This window comes from Berghia stephanieae, chromosome 7 (genome assembly GCF_034508935.2).
Source record: "Berghia stephanieae isolate SIO BIC M18660-M18661 chromosome 7, UCSD_Bste_1.3, whole genome shotgun sequence".
NCBI classification, from domain to species: Eukaryota; Metazoa; Mollusca; class Gastropoda; order Nudibranchia; family Aeolidiidae; genus Berghia; species Berghia stephanieae.
In genome coordinates, this window is record NC_088366.1 from 34,874,864 (window position 1) to 34,892,135 (window position 17,272).

Consider the following 17,272-nt stretch of genomic DNA (forward strand, 5'->3'; position numbering starts at 1 on the left):
ATCCATACCGCCACTATTACAACCACCATCATATCATCATTAATCCCACCACTATTGCTACAACCACCACCACATCATTATCCCTACCACAACTACTACAACCACCACACCATCATCTCAAAAACCACTACTACTACTACTACAACCAGCACCACATCATCGCCTCTACCAGCATTACTACCACAACCACCACATCATTATCCCTGCCGCCACTACTACTACAACCACCACCATATCATCATCCCTACCACAACTACCACATCATCATCATCCCCACCACATCATCATCCCTACCACAACGACTACAACCACCACACCATCATCCCCAAGTTCATTCCAGACGAGTGTTCAATGAAAACCACATACAACCTGCATAAATTTTCATTAAAAAATATACACAAACGACATTCTACTACACTAAGCGAACACATTTGAAACCTCGAAGAAAAAATAATATAACACAGCATAACATGGAAAATCTCCAGAGCACAATCGTACTCCCCCTCTTCTAATATTTGCAACCTCTGCTTGGAAGAAAAATTCATCATCACAAAATCGAACATGGCAACACTCAACAGACGAAACGGACTAACATCTTCATGCAGACGTTGAAACAACCAACCTTTTATGTAATTACGAACCAACATAATCGCAAAGCCGAAAAAGTACGATAAACACAACACTCGACTTTCACTTTCACATTTTTAAGGGGCAACGGTCTTTGCTTCGTACCCAAAAGGTAACGAGTTCGATCACCCGCCCCTGCGCTGTGTGGCCTTGAGCAAGTCACCTAGCCCTAGCTCACTTTGCGGCGCTGCACTGCGGCTGACGCCTGGGTTATTCCAGTCTTCCCTTGGAATAGACCCTAAAGACAAATTTCCCCTTGGGGATGAATAAAGGGAATTTTATTTTTATTTATTTATTTATTTTTATTCTGGATGAGGGCGAATGCTGAAACAATATTGTAGAAGTTGATCATAATGATGCTCGAAATTGAAATACATAATATATATTATATATATAATATATATATATATATATATATATATATATAATATATATATATATATATAATATATATATGTGTGTGTGTGTGTGTATAATAAATAATCAGGAAAAAAATTGATAAATAAGTGAATAAATAAATAAATAATAACCCTTGACCACGTGGACACCATAATAATTAAAAACATGCATTTCATTTTTCAGGAAACAAAATAAAATAGTAACCACCAATTAATGAGTATCATGCAAAACACGATTCATCCACATTATAAGAACCAACCTATACACCAATTAATTAGCTATCAATAACAATTCAAGTATAAATAAGTACCAGGCAAAAATAATATTCATCCATATTATAAGTAAGTACCAACTCATATAACAATTGATTAGCAATCAGTAATAATTAAAGTATATAAATGGGTTCCAGGTTTTTAACAAATATAAAAATACAAACAAACAAACGAAAAATCCACATTCAAATAAATAACATAACAAATAACGGTCATTAACATTAAAAAATAAGTCATCGAACACAGACATTGACAGAAATAGAAAAAAACGCATACCCGCACACCCACACAAACACACAAATATTACACTGTGAATGCAAAATCTATCAGCGGTCAAAGTAAACAACGACACAAAAGACCTTGTTCAATCAAATGATGTGGATTAAGACTGGGGTGTGTTTTGTATCCAGATTTGTTCTCAATATTATGCACATAACAAATAACGAGAGAATCAGTTTGTGTATAATATATGGGTAGAGCACCAACAACATCACATGTGCCGACGATACAACTCTAATCGGCTATGTGGTCCTGAGTTCGAGCCTCGCGCTTGGCGCATAGGTGAGTCCTTGGAAAAGACTCTTTACTCACATTCTCTCACCGTACTCAGGTGTAAAATGAGTACCTGGTCATCAACAGCGTTGTCTCTGTCCGAAAAATTGTAATATCGCCGAACAGGCGTCATGTCTTGTTCTTCATGTTACGCGTTGTGGTTGGTCAGGGACCCTTTGTAAAGCGCTTTTAGTGGATATTGCGCTATATAAAAGCTCTAGTTTATTTATTTTTTTAAATCATTGCAGACATTTTAGAAGAATTAATACTGGGCAAAGTTGTGGTAAAAAGCAACCAGATTGCCCTTACTCTAAATATGTAAAAAGCGAAAAAACAACAACAAACAAACATGAGAAGCAGATAACGATTCGTTGACGGGAGCAACATGCTTATCATTAACAGCATCAGAATAAGACGGACAAAATTATTGGGCCATACGGGTACTTGAAAACTTAAAGCGTAAAGAATTTTAAAGGTCCCTGTATTCATCCCAAATGGGAAATTTTTCTCAAGGGTCTATTCCAAGGGAAGACTGGAATAACTTGAGCTAGGGCGAGGTGACTTGCTCAAGGTCACTCAACGCAGCAGCGGATGATCGAACTTGGTACCTTTCGGGTACGAAGCAAAGACCTTACAGCTGCGCCACGCTGCCCGTTACAGGCAAGATAGCAAAATAGCAGTGAGGAGGGCCCCTGGAAGAATGAGCAACAATAATATATTGATTAATCTCACAACTTGACTTGATGATGATATTATTATTATTATTATTATTATTATTATTATTATTATTATTATTATTATTATTATTATTATTATTATTATTATTATTATCATCATCATCATCATCATCATCATCTGGGTTGGGTTCCTGACCTCCCATAGTGGGCAGGGGGGTACATAGTGTGTTTTCTATCCCCCTATAACAGTTTTCCAACATGCTTTCTGTCTTTGTCTTGGTATGGGATTACCTAGTTTTGTCCCGACCCTGGCCGGAGTCCTTGGCTGGGAGGGAAACAGTCAAATGCATAGTTATTGTTTTGGGAGATGATATTTTTTTCCTTGTAAATCATCTCTCTGTTATGTATTATTATTATATTTATTTTAAATGTATAATGTAAGCATTTGAGTGTATTCCTCTTTGATGGATTGTGTGCTTGTGTCCAGATGAGACTTATAGGTGGTCTCAAACTAAGTACATAATTGGTGGTATGCTGTTGGAATCTACATCTGATCCTTATTTGTTCCCAGCTCCCCTTTGTCTTACTTTCTCTTGGATGCTTTTTAATTGTAATTCTAGAACTTTTTACTATCCCACTTTCTTCCTTTTTACTGGCGCCGATATAACCTAAATGTGTTGCAAGCGCCGTAGAACCCTTAAAAACAATAAACAAACATCATCATCATCATCATCATCATCATCATTATTATTATTATTATTATTATTATTATTATTATTATTATTATTATTATTATTATTATTTATTATTATTATTATTATTATTATTATGATTACTTTTATTATTATAATAATTATTATTATTATGATTATTATCATCATCATTATTATTATTATTATTATTATTATTATTATGATGATGATTATTATTATTATTATTATTATTATTATTATTATTATTATTATTATTATTATTATTATTACTTTTATTATTATTATTATAATTATAATTATTATTATTATTATTATTATTATTATTATTATTATTATTATTATTATTATTATTATTATTATTATTATTATTATTAGATAACCCATACCTTGGCATCACCTTCTCAAATGACTTGAAATGAGGGAAACACATTAACAAAATAACCCAAAAGGCAAGCTGCACCCTCGCGTTTCTCCGCCGAAATCTTAGCCACGCCCCAACGTCATGCAAACAAAACGCCTACCTCGCACTTGTGAAAAGATGATGATGATGATGACGACGACGACAATGATGCTTACGATTATGATGTCGGTAAATGAAATCGACGCTTGAAAAAAAAAAAAAAAAGAGAGAGAGAGAGAGAGAGAGGGGGAGAGGGAGAGAGAGAGAGAGAGAGAGAGAGAGAGAGAGAGAGAGAGAGAGAGAGAGAGAGAGAGAGATACATATATATTTATACAGAAGAGGAACAAAGACACACACACACACACAGAGAGAGAGAGAGAGAGAGAGATATTTATACAGAAGAGGAACAAAGACACACACAGAGAGAGAGAGAGAGAGAGAGAGAGAGAGAGAGAGAGAGAGAGAGAGAGAGAGAGAGAGAGAGAGAGAGAGAAGAGAGAGAGAATGCTGGGGAGGGGGGGGGGGGGGGGGGGGGGGGGGGTGTAGAGGAGGAAGGAGATGCTGAACACACATGTTGACGTTTTCCCGCCACATGGTCCTGAAGAGTAACTCTTTATTTATAGGAGAGTAAAACAAGTCGCACCTCGTTTTACGAGGAAGTTCCAAGTCTAAGGAAGTGTTGTGTGTTTGTGTTGTGGATGTTTGTCTGTATGCAACAGATTAACAAACCTACAAAATGGTTTTATCAGAAGATGGAGAGGAGAGTGTTCTTCAGAGATATGAAGAACTTTGCTTGGACTTAAATATGGACGGTTCAACTAAAGAAGAAGCATGGCAAAACTATCAGAAAATTCTCACGAACTTTTCATTGGAGGTAGGTATTGTCCCAACTCAAATTGCCACCAACCAACAATGTTGGGAACATGTCTAGAATTTTTAGTCTCATAATGTACACCGAAACAAGTCTACGAAGAATGTAATTAGAAGAGAGGAAATGACTGGAAGTAACATGAGAACTTCTATCCATTATGTTAAGAATTATAAATGCGTGTTTTTGTAGAATGAGTATGAGGACAAAAAATGTAATGACTAGGCACTTTGATAACTCCAGTCCAGTGGCCGCCGATAGGCTCACTGTAAGGTGAAACTCGTTTTTTGGAACTTTATTTTTGACCCTTTACTGTTTTGGTCACCATGGCGTTATTTGTGAACCTATGTGACTAACTTTGGCATCATTATAAAGGGCACAAAACAAGCTTTCTAACGGTGTATTTAATTATTAATTCCTGATTACTGATTGTATTTCTCAGAAAGCTTATGTAATAAAAATTTATAAATTTTTGAATTATAAGAACTTTTTAAATTATGGATACATTTTAATTATACTTCATACATCGATAGACAATTAATTGAAGAATATCTCGGCCAAATTTCATCAAAATTGATACACTCGCTCATTATTTTATTTTTTCCGCCATCAACCCCACTTTTTAGGACAAAAAACCTCATATTTTCCCCCCTTTTCATTTATCCTTAATTTTGTCCATTCTTTCCATCCATAAAAATGATTTATATGAAAATAAAGCTTATTTTCTGACCATTAAAATGATACCTAACACTTGCCAATTATTTTTTAATTGAAACAAAATTACTGAAAACAATAAGTGGGCCATGTTGACTGTAAAACTCAAAATTTCCCGATCGCCGCGAGATGCTGGTTTTGAGGCAGCAGTGAGATCACAGATTCTCTCTGTAAAATTGACAAGAAATTTCAATAGAAAAATATAAATAACTCTGGAACCGTAGGTCGTAGAGAAACAAATAAGGTATCAAATTTTATGTTTTTTCAAGTCCCATCCCCCTGACTGAGTCAAATCAAGATATTTTGAGTTTGAAAATTTTATCAAAGTGCCTATAATGACATGTCAATGTCCAAACCAAACTCAAATTCAAACTCAAACATCTACTCACACCAACAAAGTTGTATTGTTAAGTCACAAACTCAATCAATGCATGACACAAAATAAAGAGAATTCAAACAACAGTTCAATCCAACAACAAACTAGAAGACATTCACGAATCGACTAATCATCAATGTTTATCATTATCATTTCGAAGTGGCAATTCGGACCCGAGTCTGAATTGCTTCTCGTGGCAATTCGGACTCGTGCCACAATGCGCCTGCGCAATCACAGGAAGTGTCGGAAGTGGAGGATGGGTCGAAAGTTGCAGTGGTAGGGTGGGGGGAAGGTGCTCGTTCTCAGTTGTAAGTTGTCAGTCGGTAGGAGGGCGAGTGAGCGAGCAAGTCACGTTTTAGAACTCCCGAAGATGACTAACCTTCAAAAGCGGTGATCTATTATTCTCCTTTGTCTTACTTTTTCTTGGGTACTTTTTAATTGTAATTCTAGAACTTTTTACTATCCAATTTCTCCCTTTTTACTGGCACTGATATGACCTAAATGTGTTGCAAGCGACTTAAAAAACAAAAACAATCTAAATATTCGTGGTCTTTGGGAGATTACAATTGTAGTCGCTATTGTTAACGTTAACAATCAATTTGCTCTCGCATAGATAAAAGAGTGTCTTTGTGTTGGAAGATTTATTTGATTTGCCATGAGCATGTTGCAAAAGATACATGCATCTACATGTATCTACATTATATATTTTGCCATTTGCGGCCACGAAAAAGTGGGGGAAAGGAAAATAATATGACTTTGGGCTTTGAGCGTTTTATTTAAAAGGCAGTATGGGTCGGGCTTTGACAAAGGGCAGTATCTTAATTCTTTTTAAATTAAAAAATGCTGTTTTATTTCTAAATATAAAAATAGAGGCGATTCTTGGCGGCAAACCATACAATAGAGCCCCGCCACTGGGGTAGGTACAGAGTACCATTTAATACTAATAATATTATTAGATAATACTGGACAAGGTGCCTATTAATAAAATAAGCACTGGTTGAATACGGAGAGAAAATTAATGATCAACTGGTAATGGATTGGGGAGTAACCAGCGACTTCTCAAGTAGACGATGGGGGTAACCATTAACATCTCCACAACCCACAAATGACCGACTGGGTGGGGATCCTGACCTCCCATAGTGGGCAGGGAGGTACATACTGTGTCTTCTATCCCTTTATATATATCTGTTTTCCAACATGCTTTCTGTCTTTGTCTCGGAATGAGATTACTTGGTTTTGTCCTGGCACTGGCCGGAATCCTGGCTGGGAGGGAAACAGTCAAATGCATAGTTATTGTTTTGGGAGATGATATTTTTTTCCTTGTAAATCATCTCTCTGTTATGTATTATTATTTTTATTTTGAATGTATAATGTAAGCATTTGAGTGTGTTCCTCTTTGTTAGATTTTGTGCTTGTGTCTGGATGAGACTTGTAGGTGATTTCAAACTAAGTGCATTGGTGGTATGCTCTTGGAATCTACATCTTCTTCTTCTTCTTCTTCGTTCCTCTGATGGACATCTATGGCTGCAGTCCGATATCTGCTATGAAGTCTGTGGTCCGCTTTAGGTCCTCAGCCTCACCATAGAGCTTTGTGTTGAGTGTTGTAGGGGTGACCCAGTGGTTCGAACGTTGCACGTTGTATAATGGGCAATCCATAAGCACATGTAAAGTGGTTTCATGGTCGGTTCCACATGGACAATATTCCGCCTCCGAACAGGACACAATAGACTAAGAGGACATATGTTTACAAAGCTAGGTATTGGAACAACCCCTTATTGCCCATGTGGAACCGACCATGAATCTACATCTGATCCCTATTTGTTCTCAGTTCCCCTTTGTCTTACTTTTTCTTGGGTGCTTTAATTGTAATTCTAGAACTTTTTACTATCCCATTTTCTTCCTTTTTACTGGCGCTGATATAACCTAAATGTGTTGCAAGCGCCGTAAAACCCTTAAAAACAAAAACAAACAAACGACCGAGGCGCTGGACGCAGGGGAGAACATGGTGATACGAGATCAAAGAGAAAAAGCCGCCGGCTCTTAGGTTGTGGAAATGGTTGTTGGGGGGGGGGGGGGGGGGGGGGGGGGGGGGAGTGTGTGTGTGTGTGTGTGATAATTCTGTTTTTAATTACTTAGAGATAATCATGAGTGTGTGTGTGTGTGTGTCTTTACGAAGACCGAATTGTCACAGGAGGCACTTCACACTCGGGGTCCGAATTGCCACGGGAAGCACTTCACACTCGGGGTCCGAATTGCCTTTTCCTTATCATTTACCATCACTATCACTGAACAATTACACTTACACTTACACGTACAAGTACAGTGGCTACGATTGTTATTGTTCAAGTTCATCAATGTCTGAATGTAAGCTCTGAACGTACACTAGGTACTGTGTTAAAAAAATAAAAATAAAATTGGACTCCGCTCAATGTTTATAAAGCACTTTTCAACTCGATTCTAATGACAATGATATACTATACCCAATATTTGAAAATCAGATAAAATGTTATATTAGAGTTTGTTTAAAAGTTGAAAATTTGCCTTTTTTTTTTTTTTTGTTACTTTGTTGATATTTACTGACAGACTTTGTGACCCGAAACTGTTGCATTTACGGTAGAGACTACCACTTTGGATTTCAAAACTGGCCTAAAATGGCTGCTGACATTTGATAAGGATTTTCCTGGGATGAATTCAGGAATGTGGGGGTATACAACTTTGCCCTGAATTAAATTTTTTTTAAAAGTCCAGATGTAAAATTAAAATTACGTGCCCTAACACTGTTAGTAACAGGAATTTTGATTTGCCAATTTTTGTTTTCTTAATTATCCAAAGCTGAATTATATCCTATTTTTTCCACGATCCAAAGATATATACTAAGTTGGCGTTTATAGAATTATTAGGAAGTATCAATTGCCAAGGAGTGAGACCTTGGTAGTTGACTGTTCATCAACTGCCAAGGAGCCAAATTGGAACTTTTCAGCTGCATACCATGATTTCAGTCGAGCTTTGATTTGCGCGCATACAAATCAAAATCTTGAATCCCGTCACTTTCTTTCAATCATTCATTCCTTGTCAATTATGGAGAGGACCGAGTCTACGCTCGTTGGCATTTGTTTTTATTTTTTATAAGCCTTTTCATGACTTCCAAGATGAGTTAAAATCATACAAAAACAAAATTACTGTTGTTTTTGGATTCAGTGGGGAAAAAACAGAAGGATGAAGTGACAAATCCCTGCCAAGCCCTAGATCTTTAAAAAAGTAGGATTTCCTTTGGTGGAGGAAAGGACTGAGTATTATTAAGCCTGGGAATGGGTGCCTATTTGAGGGAAAGTCAATTCTCGTTTTGAATGTGTCACTGATAGTGATAGTTTCATTTTTATACTTGAAATTTATATAAAACTTATCCAGTAGCTCCTACCCCCAATAACCCAAAGAGTAATTGGAATACATACGAATTCAGTCAATGAATTACTGCTCTCATCTAAATGGACTTAATGTAATTTTTGGGGTCAAATGTCGACAGAGGCTAAAACTCATTTGGAAAAGATTGAGTTTTGTATTTTAATGTGTACAGATTTGACTGAATGTTAAAATGAAATTGTGCTTTTTTAAATACCATTTTCAGGGTGACCAAGTACACTGGCTTGCCTGTTCTCTGTATGAAGCTTGCAGACGTACTACTGTACCTACTGTAGGACGTGGCAGAGTAGAGGGAAATTGTGTTTCTCTCACTAGACTCCTGAGGTCATCCAAATTTAGGTGATTGATATTTTTTAATATTTAAGTTGATTTTTTTCCAGGAGACAATATAATCAGTGGTTGTACCAGTCATTATTAATAGTGCATTCACCATACAACCAAAAACATAATTACCACCACATCATTATTTAATAGGAATGAGGTGAAGAAAACTCAATCTGAGATAGATTCCAGTACCTTTGCTACCTTATGACTTATTTATTTGTGTTGTATTTAGATTGGTAAATTATCGGTTAATTGACTGAAATGAGTCAATTTGTCAAATTTTCAAAAATCAAAACAAGGCATGAGCATAGTCAGATTAATGTCCACTCTATGTGGCTTACAACAATAATCAGGGCATGTTCCACAATGCTACGCATAACATACAGTCATATGTATTATTGATGGATATCTTAATAGTGACCAAGGTTAAACAATTGTTTTTTTTACAATTTTGGTTTATGAACACATCCCTGTGTATTTTCACACAGCTTCATGAAATTGTTTTTTCACTTTCCAAACCTGACATGTTCACAAAGGACGCCAATCCTGACTGACTAGCTGAGCGATAAATTTCACTTTTTCGTCTTAGCCAATTTTGGCCACTTTATAATGGTGGAAATTAGTCTCATGAAAAAAAGTTCGAGAGAAGGTTCTGAATAGAAACTTCGATTGCTGCACTTCGTAAACAAACTGGTTGACTGTGTTTCACTAATTTGGTAACTATTTAAAAGGAAAATAGTGCATCCATGCTGTTCACAGTTCAGTTTGATTCCATAGTTACTTTCTTCTCTTTTGGATTTTATTTCACATTCTGCTGAAATGTGTTCATTACAGTTGTAATTCACATCTCCATAAAAAGTAATGAATTAATTTTAAATCATATTTATTACAATGTTAATTTCTGTCTTTAAATAATTGAAATTTAGCTTTGATACATTCTTTTAATTCTAACATTCTCACAATGCCTGATGTGGCTTGTTGAACATTGAGGCTGGTCAGCGTTGTGGAGTGCTTAATCATGACAATCAGTTTCATGTTTGGATAGCCTCTGACTTTAATTGCTTCATCATTAGAAACATTGTTTTGAACAATGTTTGTAAACTTAAAAGAATGACTTGCTTCTTTGGAATTACACTTGTTAATCACATTGTCTATTATTTCTTTGCTTTCGGAAACTAACCTTATCTATTTTAAAATTCGTCTCTGGTTGGTCAAAGAGTTATAGTTCATTTTTATAGAGCTCATTTACAGTTCTGTAGTCCAACTTATGTCTTTGCCATCAGAACTATCTCCTGCATTTGAACTTGATCATGTTAAATACTTAAATTACTGTATTTGTTTATACAGTGTTTTGTTGGTGCATATCAGCATTATATGATATTGGTCTGTAGTGCGTTTACCATTTGTTCGTTTAAAATTCCTGACTCATGATTTCATTTCCAGCCTTATGTTATGCAACAGATTTTGATTTATTTCATTTTCCATAGCTTGACATAGGGCTGGCCCCAACGCTGCAGTCAGCGGTATAAGGGGACTCATCACACTCATTCATTCATTAATGACATCATATCTAAAAATTAGCTCTGTTCCCAGTCTAATCCAGTTCTTCAATAAAATGAAAAAATGGTCGGACATGGCTGCCTTACCCAAAAGCTTCCGGGACAAAATAGACAAGCTTCAGAGAAATTTTGCTGTGTCAACTGTGATCTTCAAGAAATATGAGCCCATATTTTTAGACATATTTGTTCACCCTGCACAAGAACCTCCTCGTCAACCACGTGGGAGAAAACAGAGGTGAGTTTTCAATAATTGTCATTTGAACAGTTCTTTTCACATTTATATATACACCATTGATTATGTGTGGCAAAATTGCTGCTTTAGTATAGTTTTCGACTATTAGATAAGATTAGATGTTGTGGCTATTTTCCTATTTATCTCAGATGACCAACAATATATAATTTTTATCTATTCTAAAAGTTTCTTTTAATTACGTTTTTATTTTATTTTTTGTTTTCCAAAATGGTGGTTGGATGGGAGCATCACCCTTGAATCATATACCTATGATGTTCGCATGGGTGTACGATCCGATAGTGATGTCGTTTCTTCTTCTCTTTACTAGCCTATTCTGCTTCTTTGGTTTGTGATTGTATTTTTGACAGGGGATATTACTTTTTCTGTAAATCTTCTGCCTGTTTGTTCTTGGTTATTTATAATTTAGCTTATGATATCTTTAGGTTATGATTTTGATTTACATTTGTACTATTTTTGTTAGATTGCTTGTTTTTTTGTTTCAGCGGTCTCTCATATAACCTCAATTGTGTTGGAAGAGACCTAAAGCAACAAACAAACAAAAAAAAAATTTATTTTATTTTTTTATTGTTACTCTGGTTGATAAACGTGCTCAATTGAAAGAGAAAGAAAACACAGATTCCTTCTCTCTTCTCCACTTTATTCCCTCTCAATGTCATTGGACATAGCTATATTTATATTCTGGCCATTCTCTAACCGTGTAGAATTGTCATTTTATGATGGTAGTGAAACAGAGTAATTATTATCATTTGTGCAGAGTTGTTGAGGGAGGACGAAGAAAACAGACTAAAAAAGGATATGATTCTTTAGATAGGTATTTTTATTTGATTGTTTATGAATCACATTTTCTTTCCTGAGTTGTCATTAATGTTTTACTCACACTGATAATGCTTTTGTTACTGATCTGTGGGACTTGTGTTTTTCAATTGTAACCTCATAAGTCATACACATTCTTTAAAATTTGTTGGTAACAACAAGAGATGAAGTGAGTAGAAAAGTGCCTGAAGACAATAGAGAATAAAAATTTTTTTGCGGCGGTGATGGGGGTTTGAACCCGCAACTTTATTGGTACGACAACTCCGCCTGGCCGGTGAGAGCGTGACTCTACCATCTGAGCTATCCACGATACCCCCCCCCCCCCAAAAAAAAATCGTATCTAACTCAGGTAATTCATTACTAGAGCTCTCTCTCGTCGACTACTTGAGATCGCTGGTCCAACACACACAACCTCCGCGAAGTTAGTTGGCCAGCAATTAAGCTTAATAGCTAATATTCTCAACACAAACATATAACACAGAAACAATTGAGACATTGAGTATGCTCCGATATATGGGGGCGAATTTTTAATTCAGAGAAGTGAGTGGAGCAGGCACTTATGTTGGTAACAACAAGAGATGAAGTGAGTAGAAAAGTGTCAGAAGACAATAGAGAATAAAAATTTTGTGGCAGCGGTGATGGGGGTTTGAACCCACAACCTTATTGGTATGACAACTCCGCCTGGCCGGTGAGAGCGTGACTCTGCCGTATGAGCTATCCACGATCCCAAAAAAATCATGAAAATGAAGGCTGGATATTCATGTTTAGGTACACTCACTTTCCCCTTTTCTCGTCACCCTGACAGTGTACCAGACTGAGGCAACAAGTCACATGTTGTTTATTATAAATTTGAAAAATATACTTTCATTTATGTTCATTTTTCTAACACTTTATTTTTAGCACAAGTTTGAATGCTTATTTTGTTTATGTTATCCATTAACCAGTGTTTTGGATACTTTACACTGATCACATGCTAAAAGTATGGCATTGTTGCACTTTTAATTCAGAGTTTCCTCTCCATGATAGAATATATGTTGGTGCTAGTCATCAAAAGTTTTACTTAATTTGTGTACTGGGCTCCAATAACTTTATTTGGTTTTATCTGAAAAGCAGTGTACGAAGTGTACATTTTAAAACCTTTGCCATGTTGACCATGCTTCTGTTAGTACCCAGGGTTTAATAGTTATGATCAGTTGGTCTTCTTCAGTTGCTTTTTAATTAAGACTAATTATATAATAATAATAAATAATAATTCAGTAGCCACAGCGGGATAGCCCACCTTGGAATAGTTCACTACAAGTAATAACCTGTTACTCACGTGTAATAATTTTTTTTCTTTATGAAAAGCTCTCCTAATGTCTTGTCTTGCAACTGGACCATCTGAATCATAATTAGGCACACATACAAGCTTTTCAATGTTTATAGTAAAATGACGCGTCTATGTCATAATTTAGAACACATATATTCATTCAGACTGCTCTGCAGATGATCCTATCGCACCTTTATCCTTCTGGATGGAGTGTCTTGCGTCTTTCACCGTAACTTTGATTGAGTCCCATGAATCATGTTTGCACTGTGTCTCAGATTCCAATGTATTGAAGGATAATATCTTGTTGTTGGTTTGTAATCTTAACCAATTAGTCCCCACTTGAATGAATGAAAAAAGAAACTCAGAGAAAAATAAAAACAACAGTCATTAAAATTTCACAAAATCATCACCCCCTCATGTGCTTTTTTAACATCACATTCCAGATTTCTCGTGAATTGCTTTACAAGGTTAGGTCTAAGTATAAGTTGCTACTTATTCTCGTTTTTATATAAATTTATCTCACTCCCATCAAATTCGTCTTTTCTTTTAAGGAGACTGCCATGCACATCAAATGAAATATTCAAGTTTGCTTGGACAATGTTTGTTCAAGTGAAAGGTATTTTTGTTTTTTGTTTTTTTGTGTGTTTTTTTTTTTGTATTGCAATTGAAAATATTAAAGTAATATTACTCTGCTGTCTTGCAAATAATGATTGATCATGCTATTATACAATGTGTCTTAAGTTAAACCATCAGAATTTATCAACGGTCAATATTTAATTGGTTTACATCATATTTCATAATATACATAGATTGTACTTTGAAATTTTTACTTATTTTACTGGTCTAATATTTATTGTTTTCCTGATATACATTCTGAAAGTGGATTACTATTGGTACAAAGTTGCCACTTTCACCGATTTAATCCTGATTTTAAAAGAAACAAAAAACAACAAACTTTGTCAGTTTAGAACATTTTCTTCAGTTTTAAACTTTTAAACCTGGATAACATGAAAATAGTGTAAAGGCAAATGATATGTGACTAAATTAAATGGCACTTTGTTGATTCTTGAAGTCGTGAATTTTTGGCTGAGGAAAGATTTTTCAAAATGGCAAATTTTTTTCTCTAGTTCTATTGGCAGGTCTGTTGGTATTGTACATACTTTTATTTTCTTTTTCAACGAGCCCTCATTTAGATAAAGGCATGAAGCAGTGAAATATACATTTGGGTGGTAATAATTAAAAGTTGGCTATCCTGGTGGTAAAAAAACATTACTTAGATTCCATTTTTTGATATTAAATTATACTTCTTTCAATTTAAGATCATCCACTTTTTAAGAATTACAAGGCCAACTTGAAACACTGTCAGTGTGTGTTGAAATAAACTTGGTTGGGCTTGAACGCTATTCGAAAAAGTGGAAGAATTTTAGATAATGGGATAGGCCACATTATTACCATCCATTTTGCACATGGTGATGTCATGGATGGGGTGTTGCGTAATACTGGGAATGACGAAACGACGGTTATGGAAAGTTGGCAGTAGTGGGGAGTGAACTAGGGAATCCGGGAGATTGATACTAGGGGGAACAAGCATAAATGACTGAAAAGAAGATTGTGTATTGATGCTATGCTCTTAGGTAAAATGCTCACAACATCCACCAGTCGGGATATTACACACCAACACACAACCCAATGGAACTGACCAAAGTTATGGAAAATGGGCAGCAATGGAAGTGAACCATGGGCTCAGGGAAGTGTACACCAGTGGGGAGTGAACCTGGGGCTATGGGAAGAGGATATCAGAGAGAAAGGAATCTGGGACTATGGGAGACGGGTACCAGTGAGAATTGAAGCTGGATTATGGGAGGTGATCACCAGAGGAGAATGAACCTGAAACTATAGGAGGAGGGCACCAATGATATCCTCCTCCCATAGTCCCAGGTTCACTCCCCACTGTTGCCAACTTTCCATACCATCGTCATTTTTGCTCGTTTCTACTTGTTTCCGGTCGTATCCGGTATTACGTAGCACCCCATGGATGGGCCTTTTTTATTTGTCATTTGTCAAAATAGTCCTTCAGAGCCATTAGGCCCATGGAGCTGGAGTTTATCCAGGTTCCTTGAGCATAAAACGGACAATAGCAATTGCTTCCTGCCCTTTGTCTATCGCAAAGTACCTTTCACCAGATTTATAGACCCAACTACCCTATCACTGCTGTGTGGACAGGAGGGGTCAGAAAATAATCTCGACATCGCCCATGATCGATCTCAGTCCCTTTGCGTGTTCTACCAATTGAGCTATCAGGACCCCTTTTTGTTAAGGTTACCATATGTTTGTTAAGTAAATGAATTAAATGATGTGTTATTTGATAATCCAGGTAATTTCCCAGCCATAAGTGATGACCTGGTCAACTCATATCATCTTCTGTTGTGTTGTGTGGACTGGATTTACGCCAATGCTCTTCTTGGAAACCGTAGAGATCTCCTTAATCCTGACTTTGCAGGTACTGCTGTCGTAAAAGAAGAGCATAATTTTATAAAGAGATGAGAAGGGACTCTTAGCTTAATAAAGTAAAGAATAAATTACACTCAAATCTTTTTTTTTATACTCACCATGGGTCTTGTAGGTATCGTTCCTCATTTGTTTTTGTTTTTTGAAATTCCTTCTAGTGGTGTCAGAAATTGCTGCAAGACACATATTTTTTGGATTGCATTTCAGTAAATTTTAATGAAATTCAAATTTATAGTTTATCGTCGCATGTATGGGTCTTGATTTATGCGCTCAAAAATGTCCTCCTTTTTTGTAACCAGTCATTCTCACCCCTAATAACAAAAGAAAACAAACAAAATACCCCAAAAGATTTCTTTATTCTCTAAAGCCATGACTTGGAGTACTCTGGTATTCTATCATTACTTAAAAAATATCTTTTTTCATTTCGGCCAGCATTTATAAAATTTCAAATATATGTTTCCTCATATCAGACAGCTATTCCTACAAAATTTGTGCCGGTCAGAGTTTAAAATCATGAAATTTCGTCTGTTTGAAGAAGAAAAATACACAAGTCACCTTAAAGTATTTCAGTTGTTGTCATTAGATTTAATAATATAATGATTTCATTATTTTGAATATGATGAAAACCTTTCCTTTAATTTTAATATGCGTGTGGCCTCAATTTTATTGAGGTACAGGAACGCAGATGACAGTTGTCTTTTTTTTCAGACTAAAAGCCAAATTATGTCTAAAATCCGGATGCGCTTTCTGAATTTTACATCCACATTAGTGAGTTCTTATAATATCATCATCAACAGTTTAAGTCTAACCTTCAAATTGTCAGTATTAAGATGGTATTTAGCCATTGCAGATACAAATGGTTCTGAATAGTAGTATTCCATCATCATGTCTATTCCTTCAATTTTGCCACTCACATCTACAACTTGGGTGGGGTTCCTGACAGTCCATGGTGGACAGGGAGGCACTTACTGTGTCTTCTATCCCCCTTTATCTGTTTTCCAATTTGCTTCTGTCTTTGTCTTGGAATGAGATTACTTGGTTGACCTGATTTTCTTTGTTAAAAATCTTGGAAACATTGCCAGCAAGATGTATACCATATTTTCTGACTTTTTAAAACGTTTGTTCAGTAGCTTTCTCATTTTGATGTTGATGCGGCAATAAATTTATTGGATACCCCTTTTGATTATGATTACGTACATGGACAGAATATTATTTTTGTTTGAATTGAAAGCATTATTGTCATCTAACAAATCGACTAAGAACATGGACATGGTATCATATCAAAACACAGGATATATTATCATATGGAGAGTTTGCTAGCTTTTGTTTGGTACCTTGAATGGTTGAATTGAATTCCATAGCTGCCAACCGTTCCGTTAAAACCGGATTTGTTCCGTATTTGACTTCCTTAGTCTGTAAGTCCGTATTTTTAGTTCAAAATCCATATTTTGTTTTGACTAATTTGTGGTGAACAAGGCATGTAAGCCT

General features: G+C 35.8%; 1 protein-coding gene across 6 annotated transcripts in view; it reads left to right on the top strand.

Annotated features, from left to right (window-relative positions):
* The first annotated feature begins 4,190 nt into the window (after positions 1-4,190).
* Positions 4,191-17,272, top strand: part of LOC144977143 (retinoblastoma-like protein 1) — a 49,370-nt gene continuing 36,288 nt past the window's right edge. For 2 of the 6 annotated variants that reach the window (XM_078922003.1, XM_078922001.1), the window contains exons 1-5: positions 4,191-4,514; positions 9,224-9,357; positions 10,936-11,136; positions 13,828-13,892; positions 15,651-15,776. In XM_078922003.1, the coding sequence (XP_078778129.1) occupies positions 4,377-4,514; positions 9,224-9,357; positions 10,936-11,136; positions 13,828-13,892; positions 15,651-15,776 (664 nt within the window). In that variant the 5' untranslated portion in view covers positions 4,191-4,376. Of the gene's footprint in view, positions 4,515-9,223; positions 9,358-10,923; positions 11,137-11,908; positions 11,966-13,827; positions 13,893-15,650; positions 15,777-17,272 lie in introns of all 6 variants that reach the window. The other 4 variants (XM_078922002.1, XM_078922000.1, XM_078921998.1 and 1 more) reach the window with 3 other exon arrangements.